The following is a 14417-nucleotide window of genomic DNA, read 5'->3' as shown; positions in this document are numbered from 1 at the left end:
CGCGCTGTCCCGCGCATCTCATTTCCTCACAACTCTTTAAAGTTAATTTAAGACGTTATTTAACTAATTTAAGACTCTAATATGAGAATACTCAAAATCCTCTGTGTTATTGGTTGTTCAAGAGCAAAAGAGAACTCGATGTGAGCAGGAAACTAACGCGTGTCTATCTATGCGTCGAGTGTGTGTGTGTGTGTGTGTGTGTGTGTGTGTGTGTGTCAGTGTCCCTTGATTAGCTGACATGAGACGCATCCACACAGACAGGACACTGACACACACACAGACAGGACACTGGCACACACACACACACACACACACACACACACACACAGACAGGACACTGACACACACACACACACACACACACACAGACAGGACATTGGCATACAGCGCGCTCTCTTGTGTCTTGTCGCGCTTGGAAGCATTTACATGAATAGGAGCGTGATCATGTAACGCTAAGCAAAAATGGATATAAAAACGGACGCTGCGTTATTTGCGTTAAATATTTTTAATGCGTTAAGCTTCCGTTTCACGTTGACCGAGTTTGGTGGAGATTGAATACGAGGAAAACGTAAAAACTCAGACCCTGAATTATACAAATATTCACGTTCAAACAAAAACTTTCTGTGAAAAAAAGACACTTATAAACAGACACTTGTAGAAAACAATGTGAATTTTGTTTTAAAATAAATTTGAACTATGCCAGTAAATAATGAATTTAAAGACAAATGTGTCAAAAGTGATCTTTGCAAACACAGCACATGACCTTAAAGCACATGTATAGAAAACACACTCACACTCCTCTGTTTTAAAAAAGAGTTCTGTCTGAATGAGTACATGGAATCACGGCTGTCAGGTGATAAGATAATTAGTCCAGAGATGTTTTTTCAAGAATTACTTTTTGTAATTGCAATTTTTTTTAACTATCCACTCACCTAATTTAATATATAGTTTGTTATAGCTTTATATATTTTTATTTTATTGCTCAACAGTAGTTCTCATCGCCGATGAGGTCTTTAAATATTTTGAGAAGGTCTTAAAAAAGTCTTAAAAAGGTATTAAAATTTACTTCAGGATTCCTGCATATACCCTGCATATGCATCATACGTGATCTTGGCAAACACAGCACATGACGTTTTTATTTAAAATTAGAAAGTTTTAAATTAGTTAAATTAGATTAGTTAAATTAGAAAGTTGAGTCATAATGAGTTCAGAATACCATATATTACATGTAGTAATTTACATGATTTATACTTTATTTGTGGGAACACTTGTATATATAATTTGTAGTTAGTTTAAATGTAATTAAACTATTACATTCTATGTAGTTGGTACAAAATAACAAGGACACAGTAGGGAATTGAACCCCATCCCAGTAAACCAGGAGTACCATTACCAACGCCAGTGCTTGAAGTGGAAAAAATAAAGTGCCGGTACTCACCAGAGGGGGCGGGGCTTTGTTGGGGGCGTGGTTATGGGGGGATTGTTTATTCAATAATTCAAGAAGGTCCGTATTTTAAAGCTCTTTCTAACTTGTTCTCAGCCTTAGATCTAACATATAGTTCTTGTTATTGTTTAACTATATCATTTGTTACAATAAGGGTTTATTTCCAAAGCAAGACCATTGACGGCACCTCATTAGGCTACCATGCAGGCCAATGTTCACTTTTGTCTTTCTTTTTTCTAATCAAATAGCAACACAGTTAGAAACTATAGCTGGGTCATTCCTGGTATGCGGTAACATTTTGGCTTCATAAATGTTTGAAAAAAAAGTACATGATTTTCATGTTTTTAGCATTCTACCAAAATGGTGACATGTTTAACTAGTCGGAATACATATTGGTCAAGCTCAGGGACTAAAAAAATAATAATTATGGGTAGATTCATTGTTCAGACACGGGCCGTGAAGATGTTCCACCCTTTTAGGGACATATACATAGTTATCACAAAATGTTAATGTTAAACAATAACAAGTTTTTCTTGGATAGTATATGTCCCTTATGCCATCATGGTATTTTTTTAAATTCTTGAAACAATAACAAAACTATTATTGATGAATAGAATGTCTTGATTATTAAAAACAGGTACTTTTTGTACCCATTTTTGCCAACAGGATGGTAAATAATAAAAAAAGTGTTCAAAAACATATATTGTATATGCTGTTAATGATCCTCACCTCCCAAAATAAAACATAAGTATGTCAAATTATTATTTAAAAATGACTCGCCTAACAGGGTGGAAGACCATAACAGTGGAGGAGTTTTCCCTCACTGTCCTGCATGATTTGCCATCAGTAATGTGTGGCACTGCACCTATAACATGGTTTTATAATATTTATATATGCATATATGTGTTTATAGAATTTGCAATATACACTAAATACGATTTATTCTATTAGAATGTCCACCCTGTTAGGTTTATAGATCTAACAGGGCGGAATCAATTCAGGCATTATCTGATGTGTCTGCTGTCATAGAGAAAAACACCAATAATTATGAGCATTGCATTTAATTTGACATTCTTCAGCAAGATTGTTTTCATAATAAACATTAATACTTACAGTTCTATTGGTACAGAGTATATTTTATTACATTCAGGAGGAATAAAAGCATATCTTGATCGCTTTGTTTCTTAATAATAATATAATAATAATAATAACTTTAAACCAAGCTAACGTTAAACTGCAGTAATATTTAACAGTAGCATGTCAGGATACTGTATCCCCTTCACAGACTGTAGTCATGACAATGCATTGTTACGATGGCTAGACTGATTTATGTGCTCAAAATAAGTTATTTACAATTATATTGGAATCTAAAACAAATTAAATCTTACAAGCATCTCTGATTCTCTCCTGACAGTCTGGGATCAGAATGACTATGCTAGCGCCGTTAGCATCAGGCGCTAGCTGCTTTCTTACTGCAAAACGAGCAGAAAAGAGCTTATAAAACACGCACAAACAAGCCAAACTTAGCCACAAGCGATTAAACTGCAGATTAACTTACCTTTCTTTTAATAGTTGCTGCAAACAGGTCCAAATCAGAGATGTTTTCTCAGGTGCTGTTTCTATCCTGAATAAACGCACTTGTACACAGTGGTCTGACAAAATCTGACATTACGATAAACGGGAGCGAATATTCATGAGGGGCGCAGTACACACACACACACACACACACACACACACACACACACACACACACACACACACGTTCACATTTTAGCATCTTCCGTATCTTTGTTTCATGTTGACCGAGTTTGGTGGAGATTGAATAAATCGCCTACGAGGAGAACGTAAAAACTCAGACCCTGAATTACACAAAAATTCACCTTCAAACCAAAATATCTGACTTCCTGTTGGTCGGAGCTAATGACTGTAAATTAGAAAGTTGTCCGGCTCGAAGAGAACAATATATGTATGGGGACACATGAAATGTCTACAAATGTATGTCCTCAGAAACACACACACACACACACACACACACACACACACACACACACACACACACACACACACACACACACACACACACACACACACACACACACACACAGAGAGAGAGAGAGAGAGAGAGAGAGAGAGAGAGAGAGAGAGAGAGAGATGAGAGAAGAGAGAGAGAGAGAGAGAGAGAGAGAGAGAGAGAGAGAGAGAGAGAGAGAGATGAGAGAGAGAGAGAGAAGAGAGAGAGAGAGAGAGAGAGAGAGAGAGAGAGAGAGGAGAGAGAGAGAGAGAGAGAGAAACAAGGTTTTTTTATCCTGCTTCAAAACTAACACAATGCTGCCATCTTGTGTTCATTGAGGGAAGGGCAGCACACACATGCAGGCACATTAGACTATTCAAATAAATATTTATAAAAAATATATATATTCATCTGAAAAATAGTATAGTCATTTAAAATTAATCTAAGTTCAATTGCCAAACATACAATCTTAATTTAATTGAAATCAAAATATGATTTTACAAGATATGAGACAATTTCTGTTCCCCTTTTTTGTCCTTATTTAATCCCTCGCCATGGCAACACCGTTTGAGATATCCAAAATCCGTTCACATTTTAGCATCTTCCGTATCTTTGTTTCATGTTGACCGAGTTTGGTGGAGATTGAATAAATCGCCTACGAGGAGAACGTAAAAACTCAGACCCCGATTTAACCAAAAATTCACCTTAAAACCAAAATATCTGACTTTCTGTTGGTCGGAGCTAATGACTGTAAATTAGAAAGTTGTCCGGCTCGAAGAGAACAATATATGTACCGAGTTTGGTGACTGAAGATAAAACTAACCCCCCCACTTTTGTCAAAAGGTGGCGCTAGAGAGGCCCTCATCCCCGCCCATTTCTGATGCTTTACCAATGTGTACTGACTGACATCTCTGATGTGTGTGTTGAGTTTCAAGCAGTTTCAAGCAATTTCAAGCATGCTAAGAGCCTCAAAACAGCCAAAAGATTATTAAACTTTGACACGTTGCCATGGCAACAGTATTTGAAATTTCAGGAATCCATTTCATACGTCTCTATCTGTCATGTTTTCACATTATACTGATGAAGTTTGAAGTAAATGGGGTGAAAATAAGATGGTGATTCAAAGCATTTTTGAAAGTGACACACTTCCTGCTGCCAGTTGGTGGCGCTATAACTTTGACTCACAAAAGTCATATCCATGTGATCGGCCTCTTACAACGAAACACACAGCTGAAGTTTCATCCAAATCAGTCAATGTTTGCTGACGTTATAACACACTTCCTGTTTCCCTTTTCTCGCCATAAATTCGTTGCTTCGCCACGGCCAAAACCATTTGAGATATCAAAAATCCGCTCGCAATTTAGCATCCTGGATATGTTCTCTTCATGCTGACCGAGTTTGGCGATGATCGAAACAATGGCCTCGGAGGAGTATATTAAATTCCAGAGCATGGGTTTTCCGAACAACCGATTATAGCTCACTTCCTGTTGGGCTGACGCATAACTATGAGCACGAAAGTTGTTCGGCCCGATGAGGTCTATATGTGTACCGAGTTTCATACATGTACGTGCAAGTGTGTTTGATATATGGACCAAGTTTTCAGACCCCACTTAAGGGGGCGCTGTCGAGCCCCCCTGCCACGCCCGGGTACCAGCTTCAGCCCGGCTCTGATGGCCGCGCATTCCGACGCCTGTGCGAAGTTTCAAGAGTTTTCGAGCATGTTAAGTGCCCCAAAAGTACCCGAGAAGTCGAAAAAAAAAATAAAAAAAAAAAAAAAAAAAAAAACAAAGAATAATCTGAGGAAGAACAATAGGGCTCTGCGCCCTTTCAGGGCTTGGGCCCTAATAATAATAATAAGAAACAGAGGAAGAACAATAGGGCTCTGCGCCCTTTCAGGGCTTGGGCCCTAATAAGTGCATGAAGTGCAGGGATGACATCAGAACGCGGAAGTGTAATTCGCCAGTGGTTCCTTCGAGATTTTCCTGTGGGGTTTTATAATGGGTTTTTTCAATTTATGAGTAAATAAAGCATGTGGTAAACATGACGATACTTTGACGTTTTGCTGTACAATTTTATTTTCCATGGAAATACTGTTGCAAGAAAAAGTATGTGAACTGCTTGCAGAATCTGTGAAAATGTGAATAATTTTAGAGATCATACAAAATGCATGTTATTTTTATGTAGTACTGTCCTGAATAAGATATTTTACATAAAAAATATTTACATATAGTCCACAAGACAAAAAAAATAGCTGAATGTATTAAAATAACCCCGTTCAAAAGTTTATTAACCATTAATTCTCAGTGCTGTGTGTCGTTCCCTGGATGATCCACAGCTGTTTTTTGTTTTGTGATGGTTGTTCATGAGTCTCTTGTTTGTCTTGAGCAGTTAAACTGCCCAATGTTCTTCAGAAAAATCCTTGAGGTCCTGTACATTCTTCAGTTTTCCAGCATCTTTTGCATATTTGAACTCTCTCCAGCAGGGACTGTATGACTTTGAGATCCATCTTTTCACACTGAGGACAACTGAGGGACTCAAACACAACTATTTAAAAAGTTGAAACATTCACTGATGCTCCAGAAGGAAACACGATGCATTAGGAGAATTTGAAGATCAAGGTAAATTGTACTTAATTTGTTTTCTGGGAAACATGCTAGTATCTTCTGTTGCTTCTGAAGGGCAGTACTAAATGAAAAAAAAAAAAAAAAAAAAAAAAAAAAAAATATATATATATATATATAAAACAAAATAAGAAAAATTTGGACATCTTCATCCTGTTCAAAGGTTTTCACACCCCAGCTCTGTGTTTGAGTCCCTCAGTTATCTGAAAAGAAAAGATGGATCTCAAAATCATACAGTTCCTTCTGGAGAGGGTTCAAATATGCAAAAGATGCTGGAAAACTGAAGAATGTGCAGGACCTGGAGGATTTTTTTAAAGAACATTGGGCAGTTTAACTGCTCAAGACAAACAAGAGACTCATGAACAACCATCACAAAACAAAAAAAAGCTTGACAGGGAACGACGCACAGCACTGAGAATTAATGGTTCATAAACTTTTGAACGGGGTTATTTTAATAAATTATTTTTTAGTCTTTTGGACTATATGTAAAAAAAATGTATGTAAAATCTTATTCAGGACAGTACTAAATAAAAAATAATGCATTTTGTATGATATCTTTTTTTTTTGTCCAAATTATTCACATTTTCATAGATTCTGCAAGTGATTCACACACTTTTTCTTGCAACTGTATCTTGAAGGAATATCTAGTCTTCCGGGTTCTGATGTCATCCCTGGTTATTTTCAAATCTCATATGTTCATTGGAACCCATTAGCCTATATTTGATAAACACGTTGTATGGTTTTTATACATCGTTCTACATTTTAATCTCGATGTTGAGGATTTTACAGCTAGGTCTTTTTGATTACTGAGAATGGTTAGCCTCGGGTGGGAGAATGCTTTTCTATTTAGGTCAATCCAGGGCCAATGTGCCAACAGCACATTTATATATGTGTGTATGTGTGCGTGCATCAAGACGTTGGATACCCTTGGCCTCAGATGGCAATGAAGCACGGTTTTCATGCCCCATGGCCACAACAAATTAACAAATTAATAAGACATTTGGTGTTGCTCGGCCTTCCTCTTGACTGCTTGCTGTCTTCAGCCTGAGGAGAGCTGTCCTTCACTTTGTGAGAAACAAGGAAAGATTTTGTATAGTGTACATGTACAGTGTATTGACTTCTATAAATCTGTGCTTGACTCTTCTCGGAAAGTTCTCCACTGCAATGCTACAAACACTTGTTACTTTTGTGACACTTTTGCTTCAAAGCTTTTTCAAGTACAAATGACTAGTAGTGCTAGTTGTATAACCTTTTGAAGTCGGAAAAACGGGTATAAATAAATATTTCTCTCAGTGGGATCTTGTCTAGGACCTAGTGTAAATAGTTCACCTGAAATGAAAATCTCATTCCATCCTCATGTAATTCCAAACCTGTATGACTATCTTTTTTGCATGAAACACAAAAAGAGATATTTAACAGAATGTCCAATCTGCTTCTTTTTTTTCTGGAGATGTTACCATATAGGTTATCGGATGATATAAGAGACTTTAAAAAATATATATATTTTAAGTGTTATTTAATTGGTCATGTTCATTTCACCTGAATTTACATATAGATTACCGTTTTTTCTGTTATTTAATACTCAATCACTTTAAGAATTGAATAGCACTGTTCAATATAATATTCAGAAAATCTATAAATATATATCCAATTTTCATTATGCACAACATAATGTTGTAATGCCTAAATTCCCTTGTAGCATTTATCAATGATTGAGTTTAGTTTTTAGTGTTTTATTTGTATTTTATTTAGACAATAGTATAGAATTCTACAAACTTTTATGGGCCAGAATGCAGTGTTATTGTTAATTAAAACTATACAAAATTGTGTTTAAATAAAGCTGAACTACAATAAAATACATAATAGATGAAAAACATAAAGTAAACAAACATTTTAAATGTTGCCTAGTTTAAGTTGAAGGATGACTTAAACTAAAATAAAAACTAATCAAAATGACAAAAGCACACTGAAATGCTTAAAATGAAAAATTAACTGTAAACTGAAAATCTAAAAATAAAAGCTGATTCAAATTATGAATAAATACAATAATCGTATAACTAATGCTACATAACACTGCTAGAATGTTGTTATTGATGCCTACTTTTTTTTTTTTTTTTTTTTTTTTTTTTAACAGTGTTTTATACATCGCTCTTAGGGAAGATCTTTTAACACAGTTATCAGGAAACTACATCCAGTTCACTTTGGCACTTGTGCATTTTGGAGAGAACTGGGTGGGGAGGAGTGGAGTGGCTTGCTGATCGTTTAGGCTGCCCCGGGGACATGCTCCACAGTGTCACTCCTGCCCATATTCGGTGGCTGAGCAAGGAGAGCCAGGTGGTGGTGCCGAGTGTAGGACAGTCAAGCGTGGCCGTGGTGCATGCTGACATTTGCCTTCACTAACTGCTGCAGGGAGAGGAAAAATCTGTTTTTCCATATGCTTGTTCAGGGCACTGTCCCCCCCCCCAGTCCCCTCTATGTATCTCCTTCGCTGCCACGCTGGCAGATGGCTCTCTGAACATTGTTTACCTTGATCAGCGGGCCCAGATGTGATGTAACTCCATAGACATTCCCACATTGCACCGTTTATTCTCCTGGTCCATTCAAAAATGGGACTGATAAAATGCAAAAGGTACCTTTTTTGCTCTCACTCTCGCTCGTTCTCCTTTTTGCTCAATGTATGAGCTATGCGTCTCTGTTGTCTACACTTGTTTGCACCACAGTGTTCATGGACATATGGGCTTCGTCTCGAATGGCTGTATGGACACAGACCAACTTCCAGATGTTTTCATGTAGCGCTCCAGATGCTTTTGGTCCCACTTAGGAATAGCTGCACTCCAGTCTATTGTTTTGATGCCTGATTAACCCCTGTGAGAAAAACATGGGGGCACAGAAGCTGCCCACTTCAGATTTTAATTTATTTTTCCTGAACAGGGCTTAATACTGGGCCAGTTTGTACAATAAGTGTGTGTGGATCTGCATAACATTTGGGGCAGCTCTGAAGAGTGTTTTTGCACAAAGGAAAACCAATTTACTTCCTGAATTGGAGAACATGGGTTGTCCTTGGGCTTTCCCTCGGATGTGGCAGTGCGACAATATGGATTCAGGACGGGAGAATAAACAAGCTGAACCTGTGGACACAGCAATGTTAGCTGAACCTGAAACACAACTCAAGACATTTTGTTGCTCTCCTGTTGTCAGAAATACCTTTTCCACCCCATCAAATGCTTAGCCGAATTTGAAGGGTTAAGAGCATATATTGCAGCCCTAGAGCTTTCCAGCTTAATGAAGACCCCTGGTATTGTCCAAGCAGAGATTCGTCAAAGACAGGTATTCTTGAGTTGACCTTGTCAGACATGCAAACACCTCCCTGCCCATCTCCACAGCCTGACATGTCAATAATTATACGTTGAAGTTTCTTTTTCTTTTTCTTGTAATAGTGTCGATTCTCTTGGGTATATGAGAATGCAAAGGAACATTTATATAAGTCCTTTTGGTTTTGTGTAGTTTGTCCAAAAGATGACCTCCAAAACATCATATTCCGCCATTGTTCACAGCGTGTCAGTGGGTGTTGTCCTCTTTCTAGATTTTTCTAACAGGAGGGATTGTTGAAGAGGTAGGGGGAAATCAATGCACACTAAGGCATGTAAACATACCTACATCAACTGCTAATTTTATCCACTTTTCTTAACAGAAATCATTCATGCAAGAATAAACCAATTGGGACACAAGAGTAAGGCATATTATTCCACTTGATGGAAGAACAAGCTGTAGATATGTACAAAACCTGCACTCATCTATATGATATGAATTACTTCAGGTCATTTTGAAGGTATTTGGGGCACATTACATGAATCCGGTACATTAGTGTCTCATTAAATCTTTTACAGCATTAGAGGTACAAACAAAGAAAAAAAAAATATGGCAAATATAATTTTATCAATAACTACAAAACAACATTTGGTCCCAAACTAGCTGGAACTTACTGAGCGATAGTAAAATTTTGCCTGAATTTTCAATCTGTTACTTGAAACCCTGGTACCCATTTTGGCATATTTTTGATATTATATTTTCTTTAAAAATTTTATGTTTACTTAATGGGAAAATAGAAATGTAATAATAATATAAAAAAAAAATATTAAAAAAAAAATATATATATATGTATGACTCCTGAATCCATACAAATATAATATTGGGCTGGTTAAACTTAATAAAAAAAATGTCATAATACTTTATTTTCCTTAATTGGCCTTGCCTTTGCATAAATAATAGTGCAAAAGAGTGTAAATAGCATTTAGTAGTGGCAAGCAGCACTTTTATTCTTAGTGCCTTGGGTGCTTGCAGTTGTTCATTAATGCTCAATTTGACGGAACACTAGTGTTCTCCTTCACAAATGGTGCCAGTGAGGATAAAAATAAAAAAGATGAATTCAGTCTTTTGTTATGGCTTGTCCTATGGCTTGTCCAATGCCTTGTTGCAAAAGGCCACCACCCAGATTGATGACTGGTCCACCAAATCATAACTCATAAAAAGAGTAGGGGGGGAAACAAAAAATAAACTGCATTTTTTTTTTCAAACTCAAATTAGTTGTATCTTTAATATAAACATTGCAAGAAAATGTATTTTGTGTATATGTAGTCCACTCTGTACAATCCACTGAGTTGCAAACATTTTTATTTATTTATTTATTTATTTTTGTCCAGAACATGCAGATAGTTGGTCAATGAATGCATATAAAAGAGTTATCTCATAAAGGCTAAGTTAAGGGGTGTACTTCATGTTCATAAATGAAAAATGGGAATCAAATATGCGCCAACCCTCTTTCACCAAGGTCCATCATGGAGATTTCTTCCTTGCCACCAAAGATCCATGTTTATTAGCTTTAAGCTAGCAATAAAAAAAAGTTAAATGGAGTTGTTGCATTTTCAGTCATATATTTTTGTAATCTGAAATAGCATTGGGTACAGGATATCCACTATTTACTCACCAGATTCACAAAATTGAGACTTCTTTTATATAGATAACATGAATGACATTATGATGTTATTATGTTTTAGTGTTTAAATACACTTTATACAATATAAACTATATATTTATTAGATGTTAAAAGATGGTACACAATACAGAACAAAACAATACTGAATAAATATTAAGTTAATGCTCAATAATTTTATAATTATATGACCTTGTCATTGAATTGTGAATAATAGTCAGTGTAATTTAAATTGAATAGGTCTTAGAACACAATATTATTTCCACTATAACTTTTTAGATGTTTTTTGTCATTGTTGAAAAAATGTTTGCACAAAGAAGTAGCCATTGTAATAAATACATTTTTTAATAAATCTCATAATTGTATGTATCCTTATTGTTGAAAGCCATAGGCACCATCAGCCTCTCTTCAGAGGGACTGAGAGCTATTTACGGGACCGACTGCTCGCTCTGAATTATCATGCAGGTTGCTTTTATGTCTCCTGAGTGTTTAGGGCAGTGCACCCGTCATTTCTCTGGAGCTTAGCTGTTTTTGTGTAGAAAAACTCTCTCTTTCTCTCTCTGCGGGCCTTGTGTTTAGCCGCCTGGGCCAAGAAGCTCCCGCAGAGTCGTGGCGGTAGCGGGGAGCAGCTGGGCTTGTTCCCTGCTCCCTAACCAGCGTACTTTTATCCAGCTGTCATCTGCAGCCTCTCCCAGCTGCTACCCAGAATGTTAACCCATTTCTGCAGCAGAAAATCAAGCGCACACTGGGACCAGGCCCAGTCCAGGGCTACGTTTCTCAAAAGCATTGTGAGCTAAGTTGATAGTAGTGACCATTGGTGCCACTTTCAATGCTTTTTGAGGAACGTAGCCCAGATCTTCACATAACAGAAGATCTGTTTTTATTTCTCTCAAATAAATTGACTTAAATTTGAAGTCGAGTTTTCTGCCTTTTGTATATGCGCAGAACATTTTTGAATGTAGAAAACCTACTTTACTAAGTAGTGCGTTAACGAGAGATCTGTAAACTTGATTTCTGTCCTGTCTTTTAGGAACAACCTCAAAAATTATCAAGCTCCGAGAGGAACCCGCTGAGTATGTGGACACTCAGAGAGGGAAGAGTCCTGTGAATAGCACGCTTATCCCGGTCAAGGGCATCAACAACCTGGGTAACACCTGCTTCTTCAATGCTGTGATGCAGGTAAAGTCATGTCTGAGAACACTCATCCCTCACTTTACTTTTTACTTACTTGTAACTTTTTTTTTTTGTTGTCAGTTCTGTGTGTTTTGAATGGTTTTTAGCCAGTTGGTTTCTGATCTGGGCTGTTAACACAAATCAATTCAAATACATTGTGGAAGTTTCAAACACGGCTCTTTCACTCTTGTGGCCTTGAGCAAACACTTTGACCCTTGCTTGTTTCAGAAGGACAAGGAGTCAGTATATTGAATGAAACTTATTTTTCTTGTTGAACAGTTCACATAAGAAACCTCACTGTAAGAAAAAGCAAACATTTCAATTATTTTCAAAGGATACAAAAAATATTATTAAGTACCGCAACTATTAAATGGTTAAACTGGAAAATATGTCACGTTTGTATTTTTGTTGTTCTTTAGTAATATTGATAATTCAGTTCAGTACAATTACAGTGAGGAAAATAAGTATTTGAACACCCTGCTATTTTGCAAGTTCTCCCACTTAGAAATCATGGAGGGGTCTGAAATTGTCATCGTAGGTGCATGTCCACTGTGAGAGACATAATCTAAATAAAAAAAATCCAGAAATCACAATGTATGATTTTTTAACTCTTTATTTGTATGATACAGCTGCAAATAAGTATTTCAACACCTGTCTATCAGCTAGAATTCTGACCCTCAAAGACCCGTTAGTCTGCTTTAAAATGTCCACCTCCACTCCATTTATTATCCTAAATTAGATGCACCTGTTTGAGGTCGTTAGCTGCATAAAGACACCTGTCCACCCCATACAATTAGTTAGAATCCAACTACTAACATGGCAAGACCAAAGAACTGTCCAAAGACACTAGAGACAAAATTGTACACCTCCACAAGGCTGGAAAGGGCTACGGGGAAATTGCCAAGCAGCTTGGTGAAAAAAGGTCCACTGTTGGAGCAATCATTAGAAAATGGAAGAAGCTAAACATGACTGTCAATCTCCCTCGGACTGGGGCTCCATGCAAGATCTCACCTCGTGGGGAGACTCTCAATGATCTTAAGAAAGGTGAGAAATCAGCCCAGAACTACACGGGAGGAGCTGGTCAATGACCTGAAAAGAGCTGGGACCACCGTTTCCAAAGTTACTGTTGGTAATGCACTAAGACGTCATGGTTTGAAATCATGCATGGCACGGAAGGTTCCCCTGCTTAAACCAGCACATGTCCAGGCCCGTCTTAAGTTTATCAATGACCATTTGGATGATCCAGAGGAGTCCTGGGAGAAAGTCAGATGTGGTCAGATGAGACCAAAATAGAACTTTTTGGTCATAATTCCACTAAACGTGTTTGGAGGAAGAAGAATGATGAGTACTATCCCAAGAACACCATCCCTACTGTGAAGCATGGGGGTGGTAGCATCATGCTTTGGGGGTGTTTTTCTGCACATGGGACAGGGCGACTGCACTGTATTAAGGAGAGGATGACCGGGGCCATGTATTGCGAGATTTTGGGGAACAACCTCCTTCCCTCAGTTAGAGCATTGAAAATGGGTCGAGGCTGGGTCTTCCATAATGACAATGACCCGAAGCACACAGCCAGGATAACCAAGGAGTGGCTCTGTAAGAAGCATATCAAGGTTCTGGCGTGGCCTAGCCAGTCTCCAGACCTAAACCCAATAGAGAATCTTTGGAGGGAGCTCAAACTCCGTGTTTCTCAGCGACAGGCCAGAAACCTGACTGATCTAGAGAAGATCTGTGTGGAGGAGTGGGCCAAAAATCCCTCCTGCAGTGTGTGCAAACCTGGTGAAAAACTACAGGAAACGTTTGACCTCTGTAATTGCAAACAAAGGCTACTGTACCAAATATTAACATTGATTTTCTCAGGTGTTCAAATACTTATTTGCAGCTGTATCATACAAATAAATAGTTTAAAAATCATACATTGTGATTTGTGTGTTTTTTTTTTTTAGATTATGTCTCTCACAGTGGACATGCACCTACGATGACAATTTCAGACGATTTCAGCTTAAAGGGGGGGTATAATGCTATTTCATGCAGTTTTTTTCACTGTTAAAGACTTGGATTCCCATGCTGAACATGGCCAAAGTTTTAAAAAATAAGTTGGACGTTTGATGGAGAGTTTCTGTGTCAAAAATACTCCTTCCGGTTTCTCACAAGTTTCGGGAAGTTTTTTTTTCGAGT

At 37.4% G+C, this 14417-nt stretch overlaps 1 protein-coding gene across 1 annotated transcript in view; it reads left to right on the top strand.

The window, feature by feature from the left end:
• usp45 (ubiquitin specific peptidase 45) overlaps nucleotides 1-14417 on the top strand; it is a 55523-nt gene that overhangs the window by 16105 nt on the left and 25001 nt on the right. The window contains exon 6 of the mRNA XM_079836714.1: nucleotides 12097-12245. Coding sequence (XP_079692840.1) covers nucleotides 12097-12245 — 149 coding nt within the window. The remainder of the gene's footprint in view (nucleotides 1-12096; nucleotides 12246-14417) is intronic.

This window comes from Gobio gobio, assembly GCF_949357685.1.
Source record: "Gobio gobio genome assembly, chromosome: 15".
NCBI classification, from domain to species: domain Eukaryota; kingdom Metazoa; phylum Chordata; class Actinopteri; order Cypriniformes; family Gobionidae; genus Gobio; species Gobio gobio.
Note: the sequence above shows the minus strand (reverse complement) of the source record. Positions and strands in the feature narration are given on the sequence as shown.